Source organism: Neodiprion pinetum, chromosome 2 (genome assembly GCF_021155775.2).
Source record: "Neodiprion pinetum isolate iyNeoPine1 chromosome 2, iyNeoPine1.2, whole genome shotgun sequence".
NCBI classification, from domain to species: Eukaryota; Metazoa; Arthropoda; class Insecta; order Hymenoptera; family Diprionidae; genus Neodiprion; species Neodiprion pinetum.
In genome coordinates, this window is record NC_060233.1 from 41,981,316 (window position 1) to 42,004,652 (window position 23,337).

At 44.1% G+C, this 23,337-nt stretch overlaps 1 protein-coding gene across 1 annotated transcript; it reads left to right on the forward strand.

The window, feature by feature from the left end:
- Positions 1 to 1,116: 1,116 nt before the first annotated feature.
- LOC124213366 (uncharacterized) lies at positions 1,117 to 23,031 on the forward strand. The gene is made up of 7 exons (XM_046614659.2): positions 1,117 to 2,040; positions 8,867 to 9,079; positions 9,165 to 9,303; positions 18,580 to 18,706; positions 19,536 to 19,584; positions 19,775 to 19,954; positions 20,029 to 23,031. The coding sequence occupies exons 1-7, from the start codon at positions 1,739 to 1,741 to the stop codon at positions 22,805 to 22,807; spliced, it is 3,789 nt and encodes a 1,262-aa protein (XP_046470615.1). The 5' UTR covers positions 1,117 to 1,738; the 3' UTR covers positions 22,808 to 23,031.
- The last annotated feature ends 306 nt before the right edge of the window (positions 23,032 to 23,337 follow it).

The window sequence follows — 23,337 nt, forward strand, 5'->3', positions numbered from 1 at the left end:
ATTTTCTCGTATCCTGAGTTTAATTGGAATTCAGATTTCCTGAATCAGTTTTCATCCTGTTTTCACCTCGGATTTAATTTCTTGATAACCGCAGGAAAAAAAGAGTTTCCATTCTAGGAACTTGAACGTTGCATGTGAAATTCGAACCGCGGTCTGTTTTGTTCATTTCCTTCTTCATTGTCCCATTTATATTTTCGTTTTAACCATCGGTTTATTCACGGATCGAATTTCAGAAATCAAGCAAATGTTTTACAAGCTCGAAATCATTATTTGAACAAAATATATTATATTATTGTCTGATGTCTAGAAAAAACAATAATATTCTCGTTCTGAAGATAATTCGAGTTTGCTCTGTGGTTTAAAATTCTTCAATTCCTTCTTCAAAATAAAAGAAAATAGAAAAAAAAAAGAAATAGCAAAAGTCCGATCATAACGCAAAATTAAAAAATAGAAAAAACCTTTAAAACCTTGTGCTCAAAGTTGAAGGGGAAAAAACAAATCAGCAAACCTTTCGGTCTTGACTGAAAACTGAAGTACCCACGATTCCCAGAAAGATATCGATGCTACGTGTGCTCATCCCGAGGACCGGGCAGGCTTAAGGATGCGTGGGACGTACAGTCAGGTCGAAAATGCGTCAAAATAAAGGTTCAAAAAATGAAACTGATCCGGATAGAGTTATACTGTATCAACTTTTTTACCAATGGATAGTCAAAAATTATTGTTTTTTTTTTTTTTTGTTTTTTTTTGTTACTTTTGCTTGGTAACTCGATATTTACAATTCAAATCCAGGGTTCGATAAATATTTTACCGTATCACAGATCACACTTTTTTCCGATGTTAATAAAAAATAGCTAATTTGATTCACAAACGTGCGAATGTGTCGATCTTTGTTTCAGATTTTTGCCCCGACTGTACGGCCCGTATGTCCTTAATAAAGAGGGAAATTAGCAGTGTCAACAGAGTCTGGCGACCGGCGGACAAACAACGACAACGAAAACGCGGCGTCTGGCTCCACCTACGTCAGAGTGTCCTGCACCTCGGCGTCGCGACGGCGGCGGCGGCGTCTCGACGCAGCCTCGAGTGGGAGAGAGAGGAGATCGTAAAGACTTTGATCGGTTCGGAGCCGCGGTGCAGGAGCCGGACGATGCTGGCGCGGATCGACAGTAACGTATCCGCGCTGGACCGCGCAGGAAGTCAGCAGCGAGCGAGAGAACGGGCGCCTCTCTCGAGAGGAAGAGGAAACGGACGAAGAGGAGGTTTCGCCGATCAGGCATGTGAAATTCATGCTCGCGCGGTTTCGTACGGAGATTGCACGAGACGTCGATTCGCCGAACGATTTCCGGTTGTGCCGATTACCGCAGTCGCGCGCGGCAATTACGAACAGTCCTCGAAATCGTAGGGAGAGTAAAAAAAAAAAAGTAGGATTTCTACGGTGTCGCTCGTCAGTGCGTGCGGTGAAACTCGAGCTTGCAACACCGGCGAGAGAAGTTGAAGAATCGCGTTTATCACAGATCGACTCGATTGTCCGCCGATTCTCTTTTCGCGTAAATCGCGGAACTGTGAGTTTGAAAATCGGTGCTGCTCTTGCGAATTCGCGCCGTCGGCTCGTGATGGGATCAGCTGTGCTGACGCCATCGGTCGACTGGTGAACGCGAGGCTTTGAGCGCGCTGCCGATTCCGAAATCGACGTTGCAAGATCGGCGCCGGCGCCCTTCTGCCTGGCACCATTTTTGCTGACATGATATACCCCTCGAGTCATCAGGCTCCGACGATGTCCTCCGCCAGGAAAATTTCACCCAGACCGCAGCACCGATCCGGGAAATCGGCACCAACGCCGAACTCACCGTCACCCTCGAAGGGCCGACGGACTCTCGATCGAAACGGCGGGGCCGAACGCTGTCGCGGAAGGTGCAGAGTTCAGTGGAGCGAGAAACACGTCAAGGAGGGCCTCGTCCTTGTCCAGGAGTCGCAACTCGCCCGAGTCGTCAAGACTGGACCGATTTCCGAACACTACGAAATCGATCCGAAGCCCTTCGCCAGGTGAGTCGACAAATTTTTTTTAAGACAATTACGCCGATTTTATACCGATCATTTTTCAACCGATTTCCTTGATGCAAAAGATTTGGTTCGGTAGATCTATCGTTCCGTATTTCTTTTTGATCCCGGCAAGGCATTTGATGAATTTGATCGCAATAAAGTGAATACAATGCAAATTCGGAAGATTTGTAAAATTCAAATCACAGAAAGAAACAAACGTTGTATTGATATCGATAAATCTCTTTCTATAGATCGTTCAGTATATCTTATTTGAACAAATCGTAATGAAATAAAACGCGCGACGAAGGACGAAGGGCGCTATAATTATAATAACAGTGACCGCGGGCTGTTTTGACGCGAGATCAGTTATTGAAAAGTTGTTAGCTCGGTCAGAACCGATCCGATCGACGATTAATGCGTCGACTGGGCAGCCATGGACGCCTACAAGTATCGGATCGGTTGGCACGATTCATTTTAGCCGGACCGCAGCAGACCGAATGTTTCAACACTCACCTGTATGTCGAGCTGTGGATACTGTCCCGTCGCCCACGTTTCGAGCCTCGAAAGCAAAACATACGGTAACTTCGCAGCATCCATGCGTTTATATGGGCCATTCCCGTAAAAATCTAACTCACCTTTTCTCCATTCCGATTAATTTGAATTTTTTTTTCATCCGCGTCGGCGAATCTTCTCCAACGATTCGAAATCCCGTTTTGATTATCGGAATATTCCCCTTCCAGATTCAATATCTTGATTTTAATTTTTTTAAATTTGTAAAAAAATAAATCAGTCTCTGATTTATGAACCTGTTGAAAAATGAGTAGACTGTTTTTCAATTGTTTCCGATTGCCTGGATCGGAAACGAAGGATGAAACAATTTTTTATTCAATATTATATAAATACACGGGAACGCCTCTCTCGACGAATATTTGCATTCAGGTTATATCGAAGTTTGTAATAGTGACCGTTGCAAAATATTGTCAAGTGGCAAAAAAGGAACGACGAAACGAAGCTGAATTTTCATAAGGCGGGTTACGCAGTCGAGAGTAGCGATATAATTCTATACGTATAATAAGGCGGTGCTGCAGCAGCGGCGGCGGCGGCACGAGCTCGTCGTGTTCATTAATAATTGACTTCGTTTTATTTCAATTTGTCACGCAACGTACCTATAATAATTCTGACACGTGTACGGCGGAAACTTGCGTTAGGCCTATCTGACGCGAATTAATCAACTTTATTACGCCAATTAATATCGCTGCGCAAATTGGACTTTTAATAACTATATAGACTCAAGTATGTACAACGTATATACGTATTATATACTTAACACCGTCTCTGCGTCGCACGCGTAAAAGATGGCCGTATTCACTTCTTACAGCCAGCCGGATCTTCGTTACCTTAAAAGAAAAACAAAACTTTGAATAGCGTAAGTTTCGCAGGAATATTTGCCAACATTGTACGTACAGAGACGAGTTTTGACGGAGAACTTTGATTGAATTGTTTTACGAACATTCCATTCAATTTTTTTTTAATTTTTTTATTTTTTTTTTTTTTTTGTACAGCGATTATTCACAGCAAACGGTCTAATCGGAAAGATATCGCAGAGCTGACCTAGTCTTGAATTTCTAACATCGCGAGAAGTCGATCAAACTGTACAGATTTGGTGTCCATAATCGATATCCAAAGACTTATAGATAACTTCTCTGGCGTTAAATTGTGCGTGATTTTGAGCAGGTGTGACACTCTAACAAGATTCTCGGTCGAGATGAAGCCACAAATCTCTTGAGCAATTGGCCGGATCATTTTGCGCGAAACCTAAATCGCCTAAACGGTGCGTGGGATTGGAAGTAACGAATATAATTCGCGGCGTGTAGGCGCGCGGTGCCAATTCGCCAAAGGTTCGTTGTGCCACTCGCAAACGGATTTCCACGCATTCGTTACACATTTATTACCCCTCGCGCGTCTTGAATTATATCGGACGGCGATAGGTGGCCGTCAAAAGATGCCGGTTATGCGTGCCGATAGATCGATATATTATCGCAACAACGAAACGACGTCGCGACGGTGAGTGATCGTCAGTGCTGAAACGGAACATGCGGCTGGAAGAGAATGGCTACTTGATAATATGCTAATTTCTGGCTGTCCAAAGCGCTCGGCGGTTATAACCTATCTTGATAATTATATTGCGATCATTCGAATCACGCGCCATTCAGCTGCGGCGGAATCGCACGTGTCGCCGGACGCGTTACGCAAACCGATTAAACCCCCACGGATTTATCAGTTGTGCAAAGGTTGCATTTTTCGTCGAGTCTTAAATCTCCGCGGGATCGTTCACGTTTCTACCCAAAACTGTATAATATTAATAATAATAATAATAATAATGAATCGCGGAATTGGAAAATTCAAAAAATCTTCATCTCGTCAACGTCGCTTTGTTTACTCGGACTGGAAGTCGAATGACATCACGCACGCTGCTTGCTGCTGCATTTTTCTTTATGCAAAGCAGGTGCTGCGGCACGCTGCAATGATCTAATCTAATGCATAAAGTCGGAGTCGACGGCTGGTTTGAAGCTGGACGTACATCGGGCTCTTCGTAATTCCTTGACGATCGTATTTATTTCCATAGTTTTTGGTGTTTTTTTTTTTTTTACAACTTAGAAGCAACGCAATCGAGACAATTATCGTTGACACGATTTCACGAAGAGCGAAATTTTTGGGCGTGATTTGCAAACAATTTTCTTTCAAGGACAAGACGAAAATTCAAGCATGGCGATGTGAGACTTCGCTTCAATTATATGCTAATTGTAACGTATTGTAACTTCGTGATGGTAATTGTACGGTATAACTGATTCTGCTAAATTGCGAACGCAATCGGCGACCGTTTATTCGCGTCGATTGCAAATTTCAATTGTAGAGGGTACCTAATTGGCAATAAATTCAACCTCAATAATATCCTACATTGCAATTGTAATTGCTAATTCCCAATCACGTATTCGCTTACAACCGCATGTAATTTCACTGTTCGCATAACTCTGATCGATATCTTACAGCGGCATCCAGAACAGCTATAGCTGAATAACAATTAGCCCTGAAATAATGAAAACTATCAGATCAATCATTTCAGAGGCTAAAATTATAATCGTAACGTTGTAGCCGAGGAATAATCTAGAATTAATTTAAAAAAAGAAAATTGTTATCTCATTACCGAGATGATTAAAAATACGCGAACGCTAACGAAGGAGTAAATTTGCGAAAGCTGATCGTTCACAGCGCGGAGGTTAAATCGCTAATGAACTCGTCGCGATCGCATATTTTAATAAACGCGAGTTAAGCGCCGCCTTATTGTTGTCTAGGATAGCGAAACGAGTTATGGACACGGATTAAGTTCACGGCACAGACACAAAACGAGTTTCTGCATACACGCGCGTAATAATTGCAACGCAGGCATTCTCGATACTAATCTCCGATAAGATCTATATGCTGGTTTGTTTTTCTGCTTCCAGAAATGTTTATATACATGTGTGTGTGTGTGCGCGTACGTAAGCGACACACACGACCAAGCGTACGAAGTTTCGCGAGGTAGATCACTGTGACAATAATTGCGATAAGTGCACAAGAGAGTAATCGTAATCATAAGTTTGAGGCGTGGAAAACACACATGCAATATTCATGAATCGACGAATGCACGGCGTCGTCACGCTAGTCGCGTACCACCAGATTACACATAGATACACATCTATCATACCAGGTGTACCAACCAACCTGCGGCTCGTGTTAGCGAGTCGCCATCTCTGCAACCTTTATGCACCTACCTGTATCCGCGGCGCATGACGTATGTTCCAGACGTCTACACCGTGTATCAACTTTGCGTTTAACGTTCTACGCTCGATTACAAACAACCATGGGAATAAGACGCACTTCTCCGTGTCAAATGCAGCTTGCCCATGGCGCGGCGGTGTTATAATTTCGATTTGTCACGAGCACGAAGTCGTTTCGCTCGTCAGGACCGCCGAGTCCTGTGTCGTGGAATAAGGTATGTTATTATACGCGGAATGCGAAAGCCGCAGGGGGAGTATTTTATGGCATAATTTCGCCGCTGCCGAGGATTCTCCCGCAGGGAGTAAATAAAGGAGCGTTAAGAATAATGAGGAAATGTTACAACGATGAAACAGGAACATTAACAGTACAGTGACACCCTCGATGCGACCTGCGGATATAATGCGGTGGGCGACTCTCGACGATGCTGCACGCAAGCTGAGAACGCGTAAAAGCCGCATCGTGAGCTTGTTTTAACAAGCGACAGCCTTATTCGTCCATTACGATTTGCCATCCTCATCGCGAAATCCTGTTCCTGCATTTTTTAAAATTTTATTACTTCTTCTTTTTTTCTTCCTGTCTTGTTAGTCAAATCGCGCGACGAAGAAATAACGCAGCTTTGATACGTATCCTTCGTCGTCGGCTTCTCGTTCCGAATATACATTTAGGCATACCATAGATATGTAATTTTTAGAAACTCGTAGACGATCTCTTCACTCGATAAATGATAATGGCGGATTTAATAATTGTTGCTGTAGAGAAATTTGCGAATAATGGAAATTGCGGTGAATTTTAATTTCGAGAAGCTATGGATGTTGAGACGTTTTAAGAGGAGAGCGCAATTACCGTTCACCCCTTCGATCTTTGATATATTCTAATCTATACCTGGCAGGTGATTTCAACACCTGCAGTCAGAGAGATCAACGCTACGCTTAAGCTCACATAATCGGCAACCAGCGAGTGAAATAAAATTCGTACTTCTCTTATTTCAACGGGATAAAATAGATATTACAGCTGAATAGCAATCGGTATATACCGGATTCTAAATTGATGCATTATTAATGAAGTGCCGGACTGTGTCAGGAGGTGGTTCACCTATATTCACGTTGTAGCGGCGTTTCACGTTTGCTTCGCCTCTAATCTAGCCAGTTTAATATTTACACATACGTTATATGGTATGCACGACGAACGACTCGAACGAGCCTTCGATATTGTTTCGAAAGTAATTTTGACTTTAATTTTTTATCGCAAGTCCGAAGGTGTTTGACAGTGTTTTATCGACTCTGCGGCAAATAGGGAAGTAAGTGAGTCAGGATTCTGACTCTATTATATACTCGAATTATTCATCCCGGGTTTCAGGGCTGAAACGCGTTTGTTTATCATAAAATTGTACGAACAGTGAGAATTTGCGTGATTTATAGTCAACAGTTTGCACGATCCTTCAATGTTTCGTGCGGAATTTCAAAAGCCCACGCTGTTACTTTGGCCGAAGTGAAAAGCCAAACTTTAACATCTAACGAATCTTAAATCTTTTCGTAGGAATAAAAATCAGCGACTGATATAACAGTCCGCCAAAATAGGATCAATCATTCGATTCAACTGTCGTCCATCGGAATATACCTTTTAAAGAAAGCGAGAGGTGAATAAAAAAGAAAATTAACACTATGATATATGATATGTAGAAACACACCCACGTTAAACTCGGAGATAAAAATTTTTGTGCAAATGTTAAATTAACGCTTCCACTTATTCATAATCAGAATCGGTAGATTTATTAGATTTGACAAAGAATCGAAAGATCTTCAAGTAATTCTCAAAATATGTCAAAATTTGTACCGTATGTATCGCGCGTCAAGTCTTTTGTTAAATAATCCGTTGAATTTTTGTATTATCGAAGGAACGCTGCAATCGAGTTGCAACATCACCGAGCGATCTTGTTTAAATGAAATCGATCGAGACTTCCAGAAGTATCATTACAGGCTCTGCTCATAGCTGCGCGTGGCGTATAAGGAACCGGCATCGATAAATCAGTTTTGTCGTTGGTCAAAGAACATGGCGAGAGGGTTCCCAGCATGCCGCCATTGTCACTGGGAACATGATCGCTGATCCTTCGGCAGTTCTTGCCTGTGCGAGTGCGTGTTTGTAGGACGGCCTAGTCACGTGTTGTAACCATTAAATATAACAATCTATACCGAAAGCAGCGTCTCATTCGGGTCGCCCGCTCCACAGAGAAAAAAATTCCTTCCGCAGCCTTGTAACTATTTCGATAATTTATTACAATCCGTCCGAGGCTCGGAGCCCCTTTTTCAAATCCACCTTACGCATATGGGATTCCCCTGAGTTCGCATTTATAAGGAAGGGACAAAAGTCAGGACTCGCTTTGAAGCTAGTGCAGCGGTTTGCAATCGACTGAGGTTCAAACGACCGATGGGAACAACTCACCTTCCGTAGTCGATAAGTCGATTCATTACGTGTATATTATCCGTTGCCTGACGGTGAAAATAAAATAACGCGCAAGTAGGCCTTCGGGCACGCTAAGCGCCGCGGCGCCAGCCTTGTCCGATCCCTGTTACAACGAAATCTGCCTGCCATGGTTCTTAAATCATTGCCTCTGTTGATCACGTGGAACACGGCGCGACCACGTGAATCCAATTATTCAATTCCCTGAAATCTCTTCTAACCCAGACATTTACATCGTCGAATTAATCATTCCCCGCCTGCAAGCTCTACGAGCGGCGGAACTATTGTCGCTGTGTTCGAATTTACACCAGCTATCTGTCAAATTCAACGACATTTACAAATTTTTGACTCTTGGTTTCGAATAACTATCGGTGTTCGATATCTTCAATGTTACAGGGCGCATCAGGGTAGGTGGTGAATTGATGCTACATAGATTATAAAAAAAATTTCATTGATTTTGAACTCACAAACCTGACTTCCTTAATTAGTCCAAGATGAAAATGTTTAAAAATCGATCACAGTAACGCCTGTTTATGATTATCCCAATTTGCAGCGGACAATGGGCAAAGGTTTACCGATGCAGATCTCGATCTACGGGGATCGTCTACGCGGCAAAATACTCGTCGAGAAATCGGTTCAACGCCGATTGCAGCGCTGAACTTCGACACGAAATAGCTCTCCTCTCGCTCTGTTCCCAGTCGCCACGCGTCGTCCGACTTCACGACGTCTACGAAACCCCGAAGGAAATCATCCTGGTGATGGAATTGTGAGTTTGGGGGAATACCGACGAAGCGATAAGAGGAAGAAAGCACGTAAACCCGTTTGTTCTGATTCTCACTTCCACTTTCCAGCGCTCCGGGAGGTGATCTTCAGACTCTGATAGACGGCGACTTGGTCCCTCTGGAAGGCGACGTGGTCCACTTCGTCCGACAGCTGGTGGAAGGCCTCGCCTATCTCCACGAGAGGAACATCGCTCACCTGGATATAAAGGTTGGTGCAATTGCGTTTCACAGACGTTTCACAGACGTGGTGAACGGAGCGATAATCGAGCGCAGCGAAAGTCCGCGGACGCGTTGATATTCGTTCGCTCGAAAAAAAAGTAAAGGTTTACGCATTAATCCGGCGATCCTGACGCAAGACTCTCGAGTATTCAGCTCGGCGAGCAATCCCGTCAATCAAAGCGCAGATATATAGCGGCGCAGCTGATCGATGGCTGGATCGATGGGTAAATTTTCTCGCATATACGTAGATTATACATACCTGTATCGATCGATCGATCAGACGCGCAAAGTCCGACGTCTTGTAGGCTGCCGCTGGAGGAGTGAGACATGCCGAGCAATTAATAAAGCCTTGTAAAGGCATCGACGGGATCAGAAAACGTCTTCTGACATTTCATCTCGGGCCTAGATCGCCCGATCTTTTATCGGCGCGTATACGAACGTACCGAGCCGAGGGTGTTCGGAATGAAAAATAGATATACCTATTCGTTCGACCCAAGCGAATGATTACTTGACCATGTATCAGCAAGTGCAGGATCAACTATTGCCTATTCGACGCGAGCAATTGCAGTTGCAGTCACACACTCGCACACACACACGCATTCGTACATAAATATATCGAGTAAGCATCTGGGAACAGTATCAGCGTCATGCTGTATAATTTGATTGAAATGACGCGGTGCTAATTTGCCAGAACACGGATATACACCAGATGCAGTCCAATCAACCAATCGACGAACGTGTACAAGCCGAATGGAATTCCATGGCAGCGTCTTCGGGATCGCCTGTAAAAAACTGAGTATCGCGTATGTAGTCAAGGATCGTGAATTGAAAACGTAGCGTTCATCCTCGCCGAATACCCCCAAGCTGCACACAACGATACGCGCATACGGAATGTACGTACCAGGATACGGAGCGAGTGCAATGCCGGAGTTCGCTGCATCTGCTGCAATTCCGTTTAATTGCGACGCCCGTTACAAGCATTGTGATTCACGGATTGTATCGCTCGAGACACCGTTCCGCGATAAGCTCGGGGTGAAAACAAATTGGAATTCCATTTACGGCGCGTCGCTGTGGGGAACAAAGGGTCGTATAAACCGAGAACAGGACAGGATCCTCCTTTCTCGCAAACCGACTCATACCTTATATACCCGTTACCAAAGTGTCGGGCTTCCGCGTGTCGCGAGCATCGCACACGGATCCTGGGTCGAACTTTTTTGCTCGTTTGATTCTCCGATATACATTCAGAAGCTCGATTGCTAATTGCCACTCTCAAAGTGGTGGGAATGGAAAATCGGTAAATTTATTCACACCTGTAACGATTTCACCGCATTTCCTCGCATCCAACGTCTACATAAAATGCATTCCAAGTGAATTCGATCGACTTCTCACCAACTAGGAACTCTACATGTATCTTTGAGTAGAATTTAGGATGGATCGAGTGTAGGTCAAAACAATGTCCAATCAACGATTACGAGGTACGAAATACAGATTGAACAACCAGAATTGAGGTCAATCAAGTTGAATGAAAATGGTGAAAAAAAAGTGAAGTAGTAAAAAGAAATCAACTGATTCGCACGCTCGTCAACAACTTTTGACATGCAATGCCTGTCAACTTTATTGTTTTCGCCTGTTTCATTAATTGAAATCTATTTAAACTCGGTTTCTTAATTTTTCCATTTCGACACTTTTCTGACTTTACTCTACACGTGACACATGCTTTCAACTCGAAACTTTTGCCGACTTATCGGTGACTGATTGGGGACAGTTTTGAATAGAGGAGAGAAAATCCGGCAAAAGTGCGGCTCACCTGGACCACAGCCATTTGTTCAAGAAGAAGAAGAAGAAGAAGAAGAAGAAGAAGAAGTGCAGCGCCTGTCCTTGACGATTTGCGGCAGCGGGACGGAGATCTCGGGATCTCGAGATGAGGAGGAGGAGAGGAAATGAGTGCGGTCAGAAGTGTAGGTCGCACGGAGCGTCCTTTGTTCGGGTCTTGCCTATACGGCGTACAAAGAGAACCGGCTCGCGCGTATAATGCCGGACCGCGAGAAAGTCGCGCCGGGTCCTCGAGGCAGGCCCTAAGCTGGCCCAGCGTTCCGCGGTCCCCGGGAAATCTCATCGATCATTTGATCAATTTGTCCAGCCTTCACGGGCCGGTCGGGAACAACGCGCGTCGCGTGGCGCCCGTCTTTTATACCTACCCTCGACACCGGCGATCCACCCGCGAAATGCGACGCAACTTATTTCAAATTTGGTCTCTGATCCCCCCGCCTTTCGCCATGAAATCGAATCCCAAGGTTTAAATGGTTTTCATACACTTGTTACACACGTTTTGTACAGGAATGATTTGTTTTTGCGATTAACTCTTTTTAAATAATTTTTTTTTTCAATGTTTTTTTTTTTAATTTTGGTGAGAAGAAAAAATGATTCTAATGTTAATCTGTTATAGTGTATATGATGGAAAATTTGCTTCTTCAAAATGAAAACCTATTTACAATTGGTGGTTTGCAGATAGGAAATTGAATTTTCATTTTTTTTTCTTACCGTTTTATTTGATAGATTCTTATTCCTGAAACGTGATATCAAAACCTCTCGGCATTTTTCAGGAATATTATTATTTCCGGTATAATAATTTAAACCACAATTTTATAAACATGTTATATACTGTTTGTCTGATAGTGAGAAACTGACTAGATTAAAAACTATACCTGATGATGTACCGATTCAACCGGAGGTTGAAATTAAATACGGCGAGGGTCGTTTTGACACGGAATATCCTATACAACTTGCTGGGCCAAGCTGCAAAGCTTTCTTTTCAACGATTCGATCGGTGCTGCCAACTGGAGCCCGAGGTCGGTTGCAGGCATTGCAAATGTCGCGAAGAAAAATTTTCCATACCGGGTTGGCGGTAACCAAAATGGCCGTAAATTTTTGTGTCGAAAATTCCATGACATTTCCAGGCTTTCCAGGATCCAAAACCTAGTCTTCCCTGACATATTCCCAGTTCTATTAAGTTACTAAAACCTAAATCGTTCAGCTTATCAACTCTGTGTGCTGTTCAAATTCAATTTCAATTGAAGATAAATATAATGTAGAAAAAGGTCGGTTTAAGCGAATTTGTTTTCACGACGAAAAACAGTAAACTAGCCACTTCAAAAAATCCATTTCTAATTCCCATCATAGAAATATAATATTTTTAGTTATTTCCATAAACAAATTAAAAGTCCCGTGATATTTCCGTGTTTTTCAGGTTTTCCAAGGGTGTGTGGCCACCCTGGTAACGTTGTTTTGGCTACACGTGAATTAATACAGCCTCACAGTCACGATTCTCATTTTTTCATTCATTTTTATTTCAAGGAATGTCCGTAATCTACCATAAACAATTTGAAACGACGATCTGGGCCGACTGCTGGGATCGTAAAACTTACTCAAGGGGGTGGATGACCTTGAGCTAACGAATTACTGAAAGCCAGTGCGAAACAACGGTACGCGCATAAAAAAAAAAAAAAAAAGAGAAAAGGAAAACGCGTCTGTCCTTATGTCATACTTTCGGTTTCTGTATTTGGCGCGCGAGAACGTGTTCAAAAGTGAGAGTAGAAGATGACGACTTGCTTGTTTCCAAGATAGCAGCATAACTGCAACGAGTTGGAATTCTCGAAGGGATTAAATATCCCGAGAAAATTTTCACCCCGATTCTTTGGATTGTTCAAATTACTCGGTACGATAATTGACTCTACGATGCTGGCGATGGAAAATTTCCCAATGAATAAAAATAGAGAATGATCATCGTCACTGCATACCTACAAATGGATCTAAAATTGGATTAATCCGAGCCGGTTGCCGTAGATCAGCAACGTCGATTCCCGGTCAGAAGTAATAGAAATATTTCTAAATGAGAAAAGCGTCAACCGCGATTTACGGTATTCACCATATAGGATTACGGCGTGCCGATAAGCACGTATGCAGGCGATCGAAGTAAAGTGCAGAAATGCGAACAGAGTTTGTACCAGAGCCGCTGGGTATTCGGCGAGGCTCGTCCTCGATAGTCGAAAAATCGTCTAATTAAGATATCTCGATTCGAAATCGAGCTAGCAGAGGCTATTTATTCACCGTCGTCGTAATTGCGGATAATAAACTTTGCCCGGCTATCTTCTCTCCTCTTCTTTCTCACAATTGCCTTGAGCTCGTTTCCCCTAAGACTTTCGAACGTCTATGAATTAAAATTAAGCTCGCTGATCGACGCCGCCGACCAACTCCTTATTCTTTTAATACCAACTGCGAATAAATTTTTGGAAACCGGTAACGTCCAGTCCAAAAATGATCCTCCTAAACGGTCAAAGTTCAAGAGCGGAGGGTGTTGCGAACGCTACCGTTCAAGGACGAACCGATTTCTTCACCTTCTTCGAGCCGCGTTCTTCGCATCCGGTCTATCAATGCAGATCAAAAGTGGCCGGCTGGGTGGAAGTCGTTAAGGGCGATCGACTGGCCCCCACGCTACGCGAGGCGTTGACCACACCCTGTATTTTCTACCTGGTGAATCACACCTGGTGTCCTGGTCCACCGTCGTCAGCCTCCCGCCTCCGTTTCTCCGCGAACGCTGCTCGCGCTATTCTAGAGTAGATTAGCGCCCGGTCTGGTACGAGCGATCCAAGATCCATGATCCAAGATTCTTTCGATTTTGCTACGCTGTTTGCGCGAAGAGAATCGGTGGAAAACGGAGGCGTGATACGTCGGAGACGATCTTGGCGAGCTTTTTTCGCAACGTCTCGGAGCCGAAGTAGACCGCAGCCTTGTATTCGCAGATTTATGAAATCTTCCGCCTACGATCTCGACTCGCAGGCGAGAGATCGGAGAAGGACGCTTGGGTTGCACGTCGGAACAAGAATACAAAAAATTTGGACGCGAAGCGACGATTTCGTCAACGATTATCAGCCTGCGAGTATCGAATGGTTGGAAATTTTTCTACGACAGAGAGATTCTTCAATTCTCCATGCGGGACGAAAGAAATCGCGGAAAAATTCCCGGAATCGCTGTAAACCGATACGCGGAATCAGATAGATCGGTAATTAACGACCGCGGGAATTTAAATGTTTTCGAGATGTGCCCACGTGCTTTCAGCTTCGGGTGTATCTGTGGACTGTAACCTGCACCGTTTCGCTTCGCTTTATCACCGGCGAGTGTATAATCGTTTCCGGCAACGTCCGAGTCAAAGATTTTCACCGATACGCGTAATTAGAGGCCTGGATCACCGGCCCACGCGAAACGGCCGAATGTCTTTCAGAAACGATTCGAATCGATCGTAGGCAAGCATTTACGCCTTGTTCCTCGAATAATATCGCCGATTCCGACCCTCCTGATTAATGATCCACGTTTTATCCACATGCTCCTCAGACGTGCTTCGGAGTTACATGAATAATCGACGTGTATACAAGACCCGCCTTCAAGGTGTACGTTATAATTAGCGTACTCGGTGCCGTTTGCGGTACGTCCGTAAATGTAATTATGTCAATTTTACGAATGATTAACAATATCTCGCCGGGATTCATTGTTGATAATATTTTCATCCGTATTATGTCATTCGCGAGTTCTACTCTGGCGTTTTAATATACATATGTACGTACAATGCACGCGATCCCTAATTGCAGTACGATACCTTTCAAATCGCGATGAGATCGGGACAATTTTTTATTTTCAAAAATTTGATCTCGAGAATCCTTGAAACTCTTTGTATTGGTGTAATCCTCTGGGACTTAAACTTGATATTACGTTGATCTGAGTTGAAGAAATTTTGTGCTGTCATCAATTATACCTATACGTATGTATAAGTCTATCCAAAGAATTTGCCAAGTCACCACTTATAACTGTAAGTGATAATGCGGTCTGGCAAAAAATGATATTCTTCCAACGAATTTCAAGTGATTTATATATTGTTTGCGAAAAATTGTGTGACATGTTTCAAAATATTGTTAAATAATTCTCAAGCTCCTAAAACTCTATCCAAATGAATGGTATAATTAGTATTGTTATAAGAATTTATTAATGTCCATGACAATGTTGGACAACTAGTTAGACCAAACAGTTACAAAAGACAAAGTATCTCAAAGAGGAGAAATCCAAAAATACTATTCTAGAAAATAAAATACAATTAAAAAACCTGAAATTAATGGAAATCAAATCAAAACAGTCAAAGTAAGAGACACGGGGAAACAATAAAAATTAGTACAGCGTTACGAAATAAGAAATACAGAGAAGCAATGAAAAGCAAGGTGCAAGTATAGAGATTTAGGTCAGATTACGTAAAATACAAATAAAAGTAACCACGCATCTAAAATTCAAATTAATTGAAATCAGAGGATTCGAAAATAATTCAATACATCTGTATAATTTTTCACGATTACTTAAAATTCGTGGTGGAAAAGTTGGCGGGATAGTAAATAAAAATCACGTTTTATTTTCGCAGGTTTTATTCCACGTATCATTGGCTATTGTTATTAGTAACCTGAGATAAACACGGAGTTTGAATATTCATTCGCCCACACGACGAGCAGTCAAGGTTTAATATTAAAGTTCGAAGATGCAACCAGCATGTGAATTATACTCACCGATGACAGCATGCGTTCTGAATTACACGCGTTTTTAGTCTACGGACTAAAGAATATCCATTTTCTCTCTTTCACTCTTTCACTATTTTGGTGGGTGAAGCAGTTTTTCACCCGATAACCTAAAACGGAGTTTGATCATTTTGAAATTCTTGTACGTTTTATTAGTTTTTGAATAAACTCGATTTTGTGACAGAATAATCGGTTTCTTTTATCAGACTATAAACATGAACCTCTGTCATCGATGTTTGATCAGTTTCAAAGTTACGGAATATTCCGTTTGCTGCATACATATTCAATCGAACATTTTTCACTTGAAAGACGTTGATAAAGTTGTGAAAATGCGAGAGTGAATCCCTGTTCGCTGGAAGACGTCCGGATCCCACGTGGGGAATAATTTGTGATCAAAAAAGCGACTTCTCCAGTTTCGGATACCCTCTCACAATGAACTAGAAATTTCAATGGTCACACACAACGTCTCGTGTTCGCCACTCGGTACGAATAGCGTATGTTTACGCGGGCGCAGGTCTAGACAACGAAGATTTATCGCAACAGCATGTGCCGTGTTTATGTAAATGATAGCGATGTTTTCTCAAGTAAACCAGGCAGCTGTGCGACAGTTGCACTTCGAAGCGCGTAGGTTTTATTTCCTGATCGCGGAATATCGGCCGGAGTTGGACTAGAGATTTAGCTACGGGAAGCTGCTCCGCGCCTCTTGGAGTGATTGACGAACAACGATTTCCAAGATCGGAACTGCATCTTGGACAGAAATTATCATCACGAGTCAATCAGCGACCAAGTCAACGAACACAGGGAAAGAAATTGCGATTATGATGGCGAAGTGGATGAAAATATGTTAGGACGGAGTAATTTTTCTTACGTTGTTAACAACAATTTAGTGTTTAACACTTTTTAATCATCAGCTTCGCTTTCTCCTTAATCCTTTTTTCCTCAATCTTACCCTGCACGTGCCTGATCCTTATTTTCAGCAACCAGAGTCCGCAGCATCGGATTTTTCCGCGAATTAAACCAACGTACCAGGCTGGACTGCGGCAGGCTGCGAATATGGCGCGGCATGAAACACGCCGGTAATTACTGAGTTAATAACGTAATTAAATGTAGTGTCTACTTATGGCCGCGTATTTGGTCCGGTCGTAATCTCCGGTCCGAGCGGGAACTTGATGCGCATTATACTCGGGATAAACGACGTTGCTGAATTACTGCAGATGTAGGCATAACAGCGATCCGCAAGTTCGTCGGTCTCATGTTTGTTCCTTACGATAAGACAAAAAAAGGAGTTCAATGCCTTTTCCCGAGGTTAAAGAAGGCAATTGCTCCACTTCGAGTGAGAATCGTTCCTCTTTCTCTTCGTTTTTTCTTCTTCTCTTTCTTCACAAAACAGCAATATACGATTTGTTCATCAATGAATTCAGTCCCTCGGGAGTTACCTGCAAACAGACTGTTATCGCTTTTATACGAGAACGGCGCCTACGCCAACCGTCGACATGTTCAAGTTTGCCTACCGGGCGTGCAGCAGGCTTTCACCGTTTTTCTTTGGCCATTTTAATCGGCTCTGATTACCGAACGCACGTTATCCGAGTGCGGAGAACAACTCGAGCGTGAAGATTTGCGCCGGCTGTTAATATTATACAGTGACTGAGGTATGGAGGTTGCAATGACTGAAAAACTGACTGGATTATGATCGCTTTTGAGCCAGGTTTCAGTTGCTGCTTCGCTGCTTTGAACAGCTAGACTATTAAATTACGAACGAAATTCCGACGCCGGTTGTAAACCAAAGGATATGAATGGACCCATGCAAATGGTTACAATCCTCGGAGGCGCGAAGACACGGAGCAGTCTAATCCTTGGATAGTTAACAACTACGCTTCACACCCACTAAAACGGGATGTAAAGTGGGTTTATTCGCAGACTCGCGTTTACGACGACACGCGGACTGCGAAAAACAAGATTATTTGTTGCTATTCTTGGACCGACATTCCACGTATATGGACACCGTGACGTTGGGATGAGGCAGAACTCGTGACTTCAAGATATACGTCAACTTATAGCCATTCGGTAGCGACGACTCCAGACGCCAAATAAAAAAAAAACACCTTATGCTCGTAGAAATTTGTCCCACGGAAATTGAAGATGGGTCATTTTTGCTCTCGTTAACCTCCGTGTCAACGAACCGTCCTCTTCGCTTCCCTCAATCAAGGGGGTTATCAAAATTTCTCATTTCAAAGGAAAGTCCAGTCGGATGAACAAAGATTCTCTTGAATTGACCGAATTCTTTTTTTTGCTTCATGGACAGCTCAATATTCGTTCGATCCGAATGAATTGTTTGGCGGTTGATATCATCAAATCGTTTTCGTATCAAATCGCATTCGTATACGAATATGGTAATCTGATACAATCCATGAAATATTTAGTTACGTGACACTGTAACATTTACAAATGAATAATTTAACCATTGTCCATTCGATCATCAAATTCCCATTTTAAATCAACTATCTTGTTTATTTTAAGCAGTTGATTATTTCAATCTAATAAGAAGTCGTTTAATAACCATATAAACGTTCTATTGAAAATACTAATTTTGTTTTGCAAATGTCAAGTCTGCGTTTTTTATCCCAGATCTGAATTTTACTCAACAAATTAAATTTCAGCCTCAAAACTTAGTGATGATGGGGGCTTTCCCGGAGTGCGACGTGAAGCTGTGCGATTTTGAGATTTCGCGAGTTGTGCTGGAAGGAACGGAAGTCAGAGAGATACTCGGGACGCCGGACTACGTGGGTAAGTGGTTGTTTCGTATTAATTTCTTTCCCCTTCGTCTTGACTTGGCCCCGATCTCCTTAAGGCAGGGTGCAATTAACCGACGATGATTGATCAGTATAAAATGATCTATATTAATTGACACGTTGGCCTAGCTATAATAATTACGATTTATATAAGCGGTCGTTGCTGCTGTTGCTGCTGCTGGTGCTGGTGCATCAGCTGCAGCTCTGCAAGGATGAAGAGAAGGCTATTATACCTACTCAAAGTGTATAACGGACGGAAGATGCGGAGAAACGAGAGAAAGAATAATCGACATTAACGTTTCTGGTAATAGAAAATAACGTTTATTGCAATCGTATTTTAACCGCTAATCCGCCGGCGATGATAGCATCTTCACTCGGCTTTTACGACCGAATTTATCGGTTGTTTGGGTTTGCGAGAATGTTATACCACGATATTCTTCTCACTCTCTCTCTCTCTCTCTCTTTCTCTCTTCGCATATCTTGCTGGTAAATTATATTCTAGTTTTAAACGGCATCTGTATACCGAGCTGCTGCTTGCCCGCCACATGACGTCATTCCACCGTTTGCCGCTTCGTGTATGCCTTGTCTTTGTCCATACTAAGGTACCTACTTAGGTCCCACGAGTTTAGTCAATAAATATGTGACGCTGGCACACTTAAACTATGTATACACTCGCTCTAGCGATATTCTACCGGTGTACGTCATTACGCGAATATCGATCGAATCATGCAACGCGTTCCGGGGATAAAGAACTGGTTGACTTAGGTCCAAGATCAGCCGCAGAAACTTCAATCTAAAGTAAATACCATTTTTGTTCGTTTCAGCTCCCGAAATTCTGCACTACGAGCCCATCACCTTGGCAGCTGACATGTGGTGTGTACTCATTAACGTTTGCATACTTTCAAAAGCTTGTTCCAAGCTCATAAGTCTGGGTTAAGTAATCACTTGTTATACTTCCTGAGGCTGAGAAAAAATAACTCTGCGAACTTAGCGATCGATCCACCTGCCCATAAACTGCATCACCGTTTTTACGCCATACTTAATCGAGAAAAACACTCCACAGGTCCCTTGGAGTGACGACATACGTGTTACTGACTGGATTTTCACCATTCGGAGGAGACACAGACCAGGAAACCTTCCAGAACATCTCACTCGGTGAAGTTGATTTTCCAGAGGAATTATTCGAGGACGTTTCATCGCAGGCGAAGGACTTTGTGGCCAGACTCCTCGTGCCGGATCCTAGGTGAGCAGACTTTCGCGGGTCCTTATCGTTGACTCTGATTCTTTGCTTCCTGCACTCCAATTCATTTTCCACAGAGCACGCATGAACGCCAAACAATGTCTTCGTCACGATTGGCTCCGCGGTGCTCCGACTCAGGCTTCGCCGCACCTTCGAAGGTATCTGTCAAAGTCGCGAGAGGTGTTGCTGGAACGAGTCGTAAGCCGGGAGAACCTGAGGAGAGCGACGCTGCTGAGCCAAGCGAGGAGCCACGCGAATTTGTCGGAGGGAAACTGCAAGGGGATCCAAGGACTCGGGGGAAATTTGAGCCAAAGCGAGATGTGCCTGCAGAGCTACGGCATGACCGGAAGTCAAATCAGCCTTCCGGGAAGCGAGGACGGCGTCATAAGTCCGTCGGACTCGCAAGTCAGCCTCGAGTCAACGTATCAGAACGCCGAGTTTGCGCTGAGTCAAAGCTGCCTGCTTAACAAAGAGCAGACTCAAGGCCTGCTGAGTCAGGCGCAGAGCAAATCTCACGCCAACTTGAGCCACGGACCGAGCAGAGGAATCCTTTCGAGGATGAGAAACTTGAGCGAGACTCAGTCACAGTTCTGTCTGTTGAACATGGCGAAGAACATTCCTCGGCACGTGATGAATCCGCTCTTCAGCAGGTCGCGGGATAAGCTATACGGCCTCAAAAGCCTCTCCAAGTCCCAAGGAGTCCTGGACATATACAGGAGCCTGGAGTGCCTCAAGACCAGGAAGAACCAAAGGGCAAGAACCGAAGATATGCTTCCCGTTTTCAAACAACTAAGCGCTGACATCGCGGCATCTAATGCTTCCCTCGGGTCTGCGGATTGGAGTCTGGACTCGGGCCACACTTCGGATTCGCTCTACCAAACCGGTGGAGACGAGGTTAAAACGGACGGGAATAGGAACGACGCTAAAGTGAACCTTGGAGCGAGCGAAGATCCGGTGAAAACCAATTCCAGTCATCCGAACGGACAAAACTCGAATGGAGCCGTATCACCGGAAGATGACAAGCCAGAAGTTGAACGTTCCCTGGGTAATGGAAGGGTTTGTTCTACCCAGAAGCCAGAAAGCGGTTACGGAAAATCCCTGGCCATTGAGTCACTAGTTGGAGCCACAAAAAACCCTTCTTACGATTCTGAAGGTAATCTGGACTCCTTGCAGTCAGTGGAATCTATCGAGTCAGTTGAGTCTGACACGCTGACGGAAGACTCGGACGAAACCCCGAACAGGTTGTCAGTCAAGCAGCCTAGCAAGCGGCAGAATTCGGACATATCGAGTCATTCGAACAACTCCGGTAACTCCGACGAAAAGGACGATCACTCGGAGTCGGAGAACGACGAACCGAAGTACACGGTTGCTCAGTTGGTTTCGGCGTTCAACAAGCATCAGGAGGTCGCCTCGAAGACGAGCCTAGAGGCTATTATGACGGAGAAGAGAATAAACGAGGTCAATTTTCCCACCGGACCGAAGGCTCTCAGGCTTTTCATACCTGATATAAACATCACGGAGAGCACGATAGTCAGGCGAAAGACCAGCTACAAGCCGAGGAAGAACTGGGAGGAACTGAGGAAAATGAACGAGAGAAACGAGGGGGTGACGAAGAGGAATTTCGACGACTCCGGGAACGAAGACGAGGACGACGATGACGATAAAACAGCTTCGGATCACGCGTCAGCGGTGGATAACGAAAGTGTTCATATTTCCGAAAGTTCCGCGAACGTTACCTCTGATACACGACGATCGAATGAGAGTTCGGTGAGCGCGGTAAATTGTGAAGATTCGAATGCAGTGGATCGGGTTAAGATTGTGATAGAAATAGGGGGTATCGAAGATGCTGCGACGTCTCTGGAAGACCGTGAGAACGTGAAAATCGATGAGAAATACAAGCAGTGCGTTGACGGTGTTGCCTTGCTTGGAAAAGCAGCGGATCATCAAACATCGGGTGGAAAAGTAGCGAAAGAGAGACCGGCAAAGGCTGAAACAACGAACCAGAACCGCACGACTACCAAGAGCCACAACGAAAGAGTGGCGAACTATATTTTCGCGGATGTTGCGACCTGTAAGAAGGAAGACAAGATCGAACCTCCGACCCGGATGAAGAAGACCTCGGGAAAGGAGGACGGGAGGCCGACACCGAAGGTGGATAACACCGTGAACCTCAAGGACATCCTGCAGAGAGTGGACAACTCTCAAACGTCGCCGAAGGAGAATCTAGAGAATTTGCGGAAGAGAACGTCGATCGCCAAGATCATACTGAACGACAACTTGACCCTCGACGAGGATGCCAACAACAACGGGGGTGGCAGTCCATCCATACAGAGGGCAAAGAGCGAACCGCCGCTTATCGTGACACAGGACAACAGGAAGATGCAGCTCGACATTCCGCCGTCTTTCGTTAGGTCAGCATCCCTCTCGAGTGAGAGCAGCTGCCTGACTCCATCGAGCGTCCAGTCGGACATCGGAATGTCCTGGGAGGACGTCTGCGTTAATAAAAGCCAAATTCAAAGTCCAACCGGCGTGGGATCGATGGGTCTGGAGAGTAAGAACCTGCAGCGACGAATCCCTGGGTGGGAAATATCGGGAGGAGACGGGTCCCATAAAGGGCAACTGCAGAGCTGCAACGACGCTAAGGGGGGGTCGACTGTTAGCTTGGAGGAGAAAAAGATCTGGGGCAAAGTGTGCACGGGTTCTTACACCCGGGCGATGGAGAAATTCAACGGTAAAAATCCCCCCGAATTGGGTGGGAAAAAATCGTCGCCAAACTCGTTGGTAGCGTCGCACGATCAGGCGGAAAAAACTAGGAGAAAAAGCAGCCCCGCCATGCCGCAGTTCGTCAATCCCTGATGCAGATCTTAGCACGTAGACGTGATCAATGTTACCATGAAGCCATATGGCACCGATCGTTTCGCGGAGAAAATAGATTATAGCGAGACACACCTCGCAGTTCAGGTTTCCATAGTTATAAGCCTTCGGACCACATAGACTGAAATGAAAAAAAAAAAAAACTCCAACACCGACTACAGATATGTACCTATAAGTGTATGCTTAACAAGGGCACGTCCCGAGAATGCCGCTGCGGTTGCTCACGCCGATCTTCCGACGACCTCAGCACTTTATACCAATTAGCATCGGCTAAACCGAGCTTTGTGTTTACTTGTATGGCACGATCAATCGTTATACCAGAGTTTAAATTACGCAAGGCTCGATTCCTGAGCCCGTTTCAATACCCATTTGAAGTGAAAACGACGATTTGCGATCGGAGAGAGAGAAAAAAAAAAATGTTACTAAACAGGTTCTTTTTTTCCAATCGTTCAAAGTGAATCATATCCATTTTGGCACAAATTACTCAACTGCGCGCACAGTACGAGCGAATT

Bases quoted from the DNA above. Each gene is read 5' to 3' on its own strand.
- LOC124213366 (XM_046614659.2), top strand. From the start codon at position 1,739: ATGATATACCCCTCGAGTCATCAGGCTCCGACGATGTCCTCCGCCAGG. The intron at 2,041-8,866 runs GTGAGTCGACAA...CCCAATTTGCAG, and splicing joins GATCCGAAGCCCTTCGCCAG to CGGACAATGGGCAAAGGTTT. The intron at 19,955-20,028 runs GTGAGCAGACTT...CATTTTCCACAG, and splicing joins CTCCTCGTGCCGGATCCTAG to AGCACGCATGAACGCCAAAC.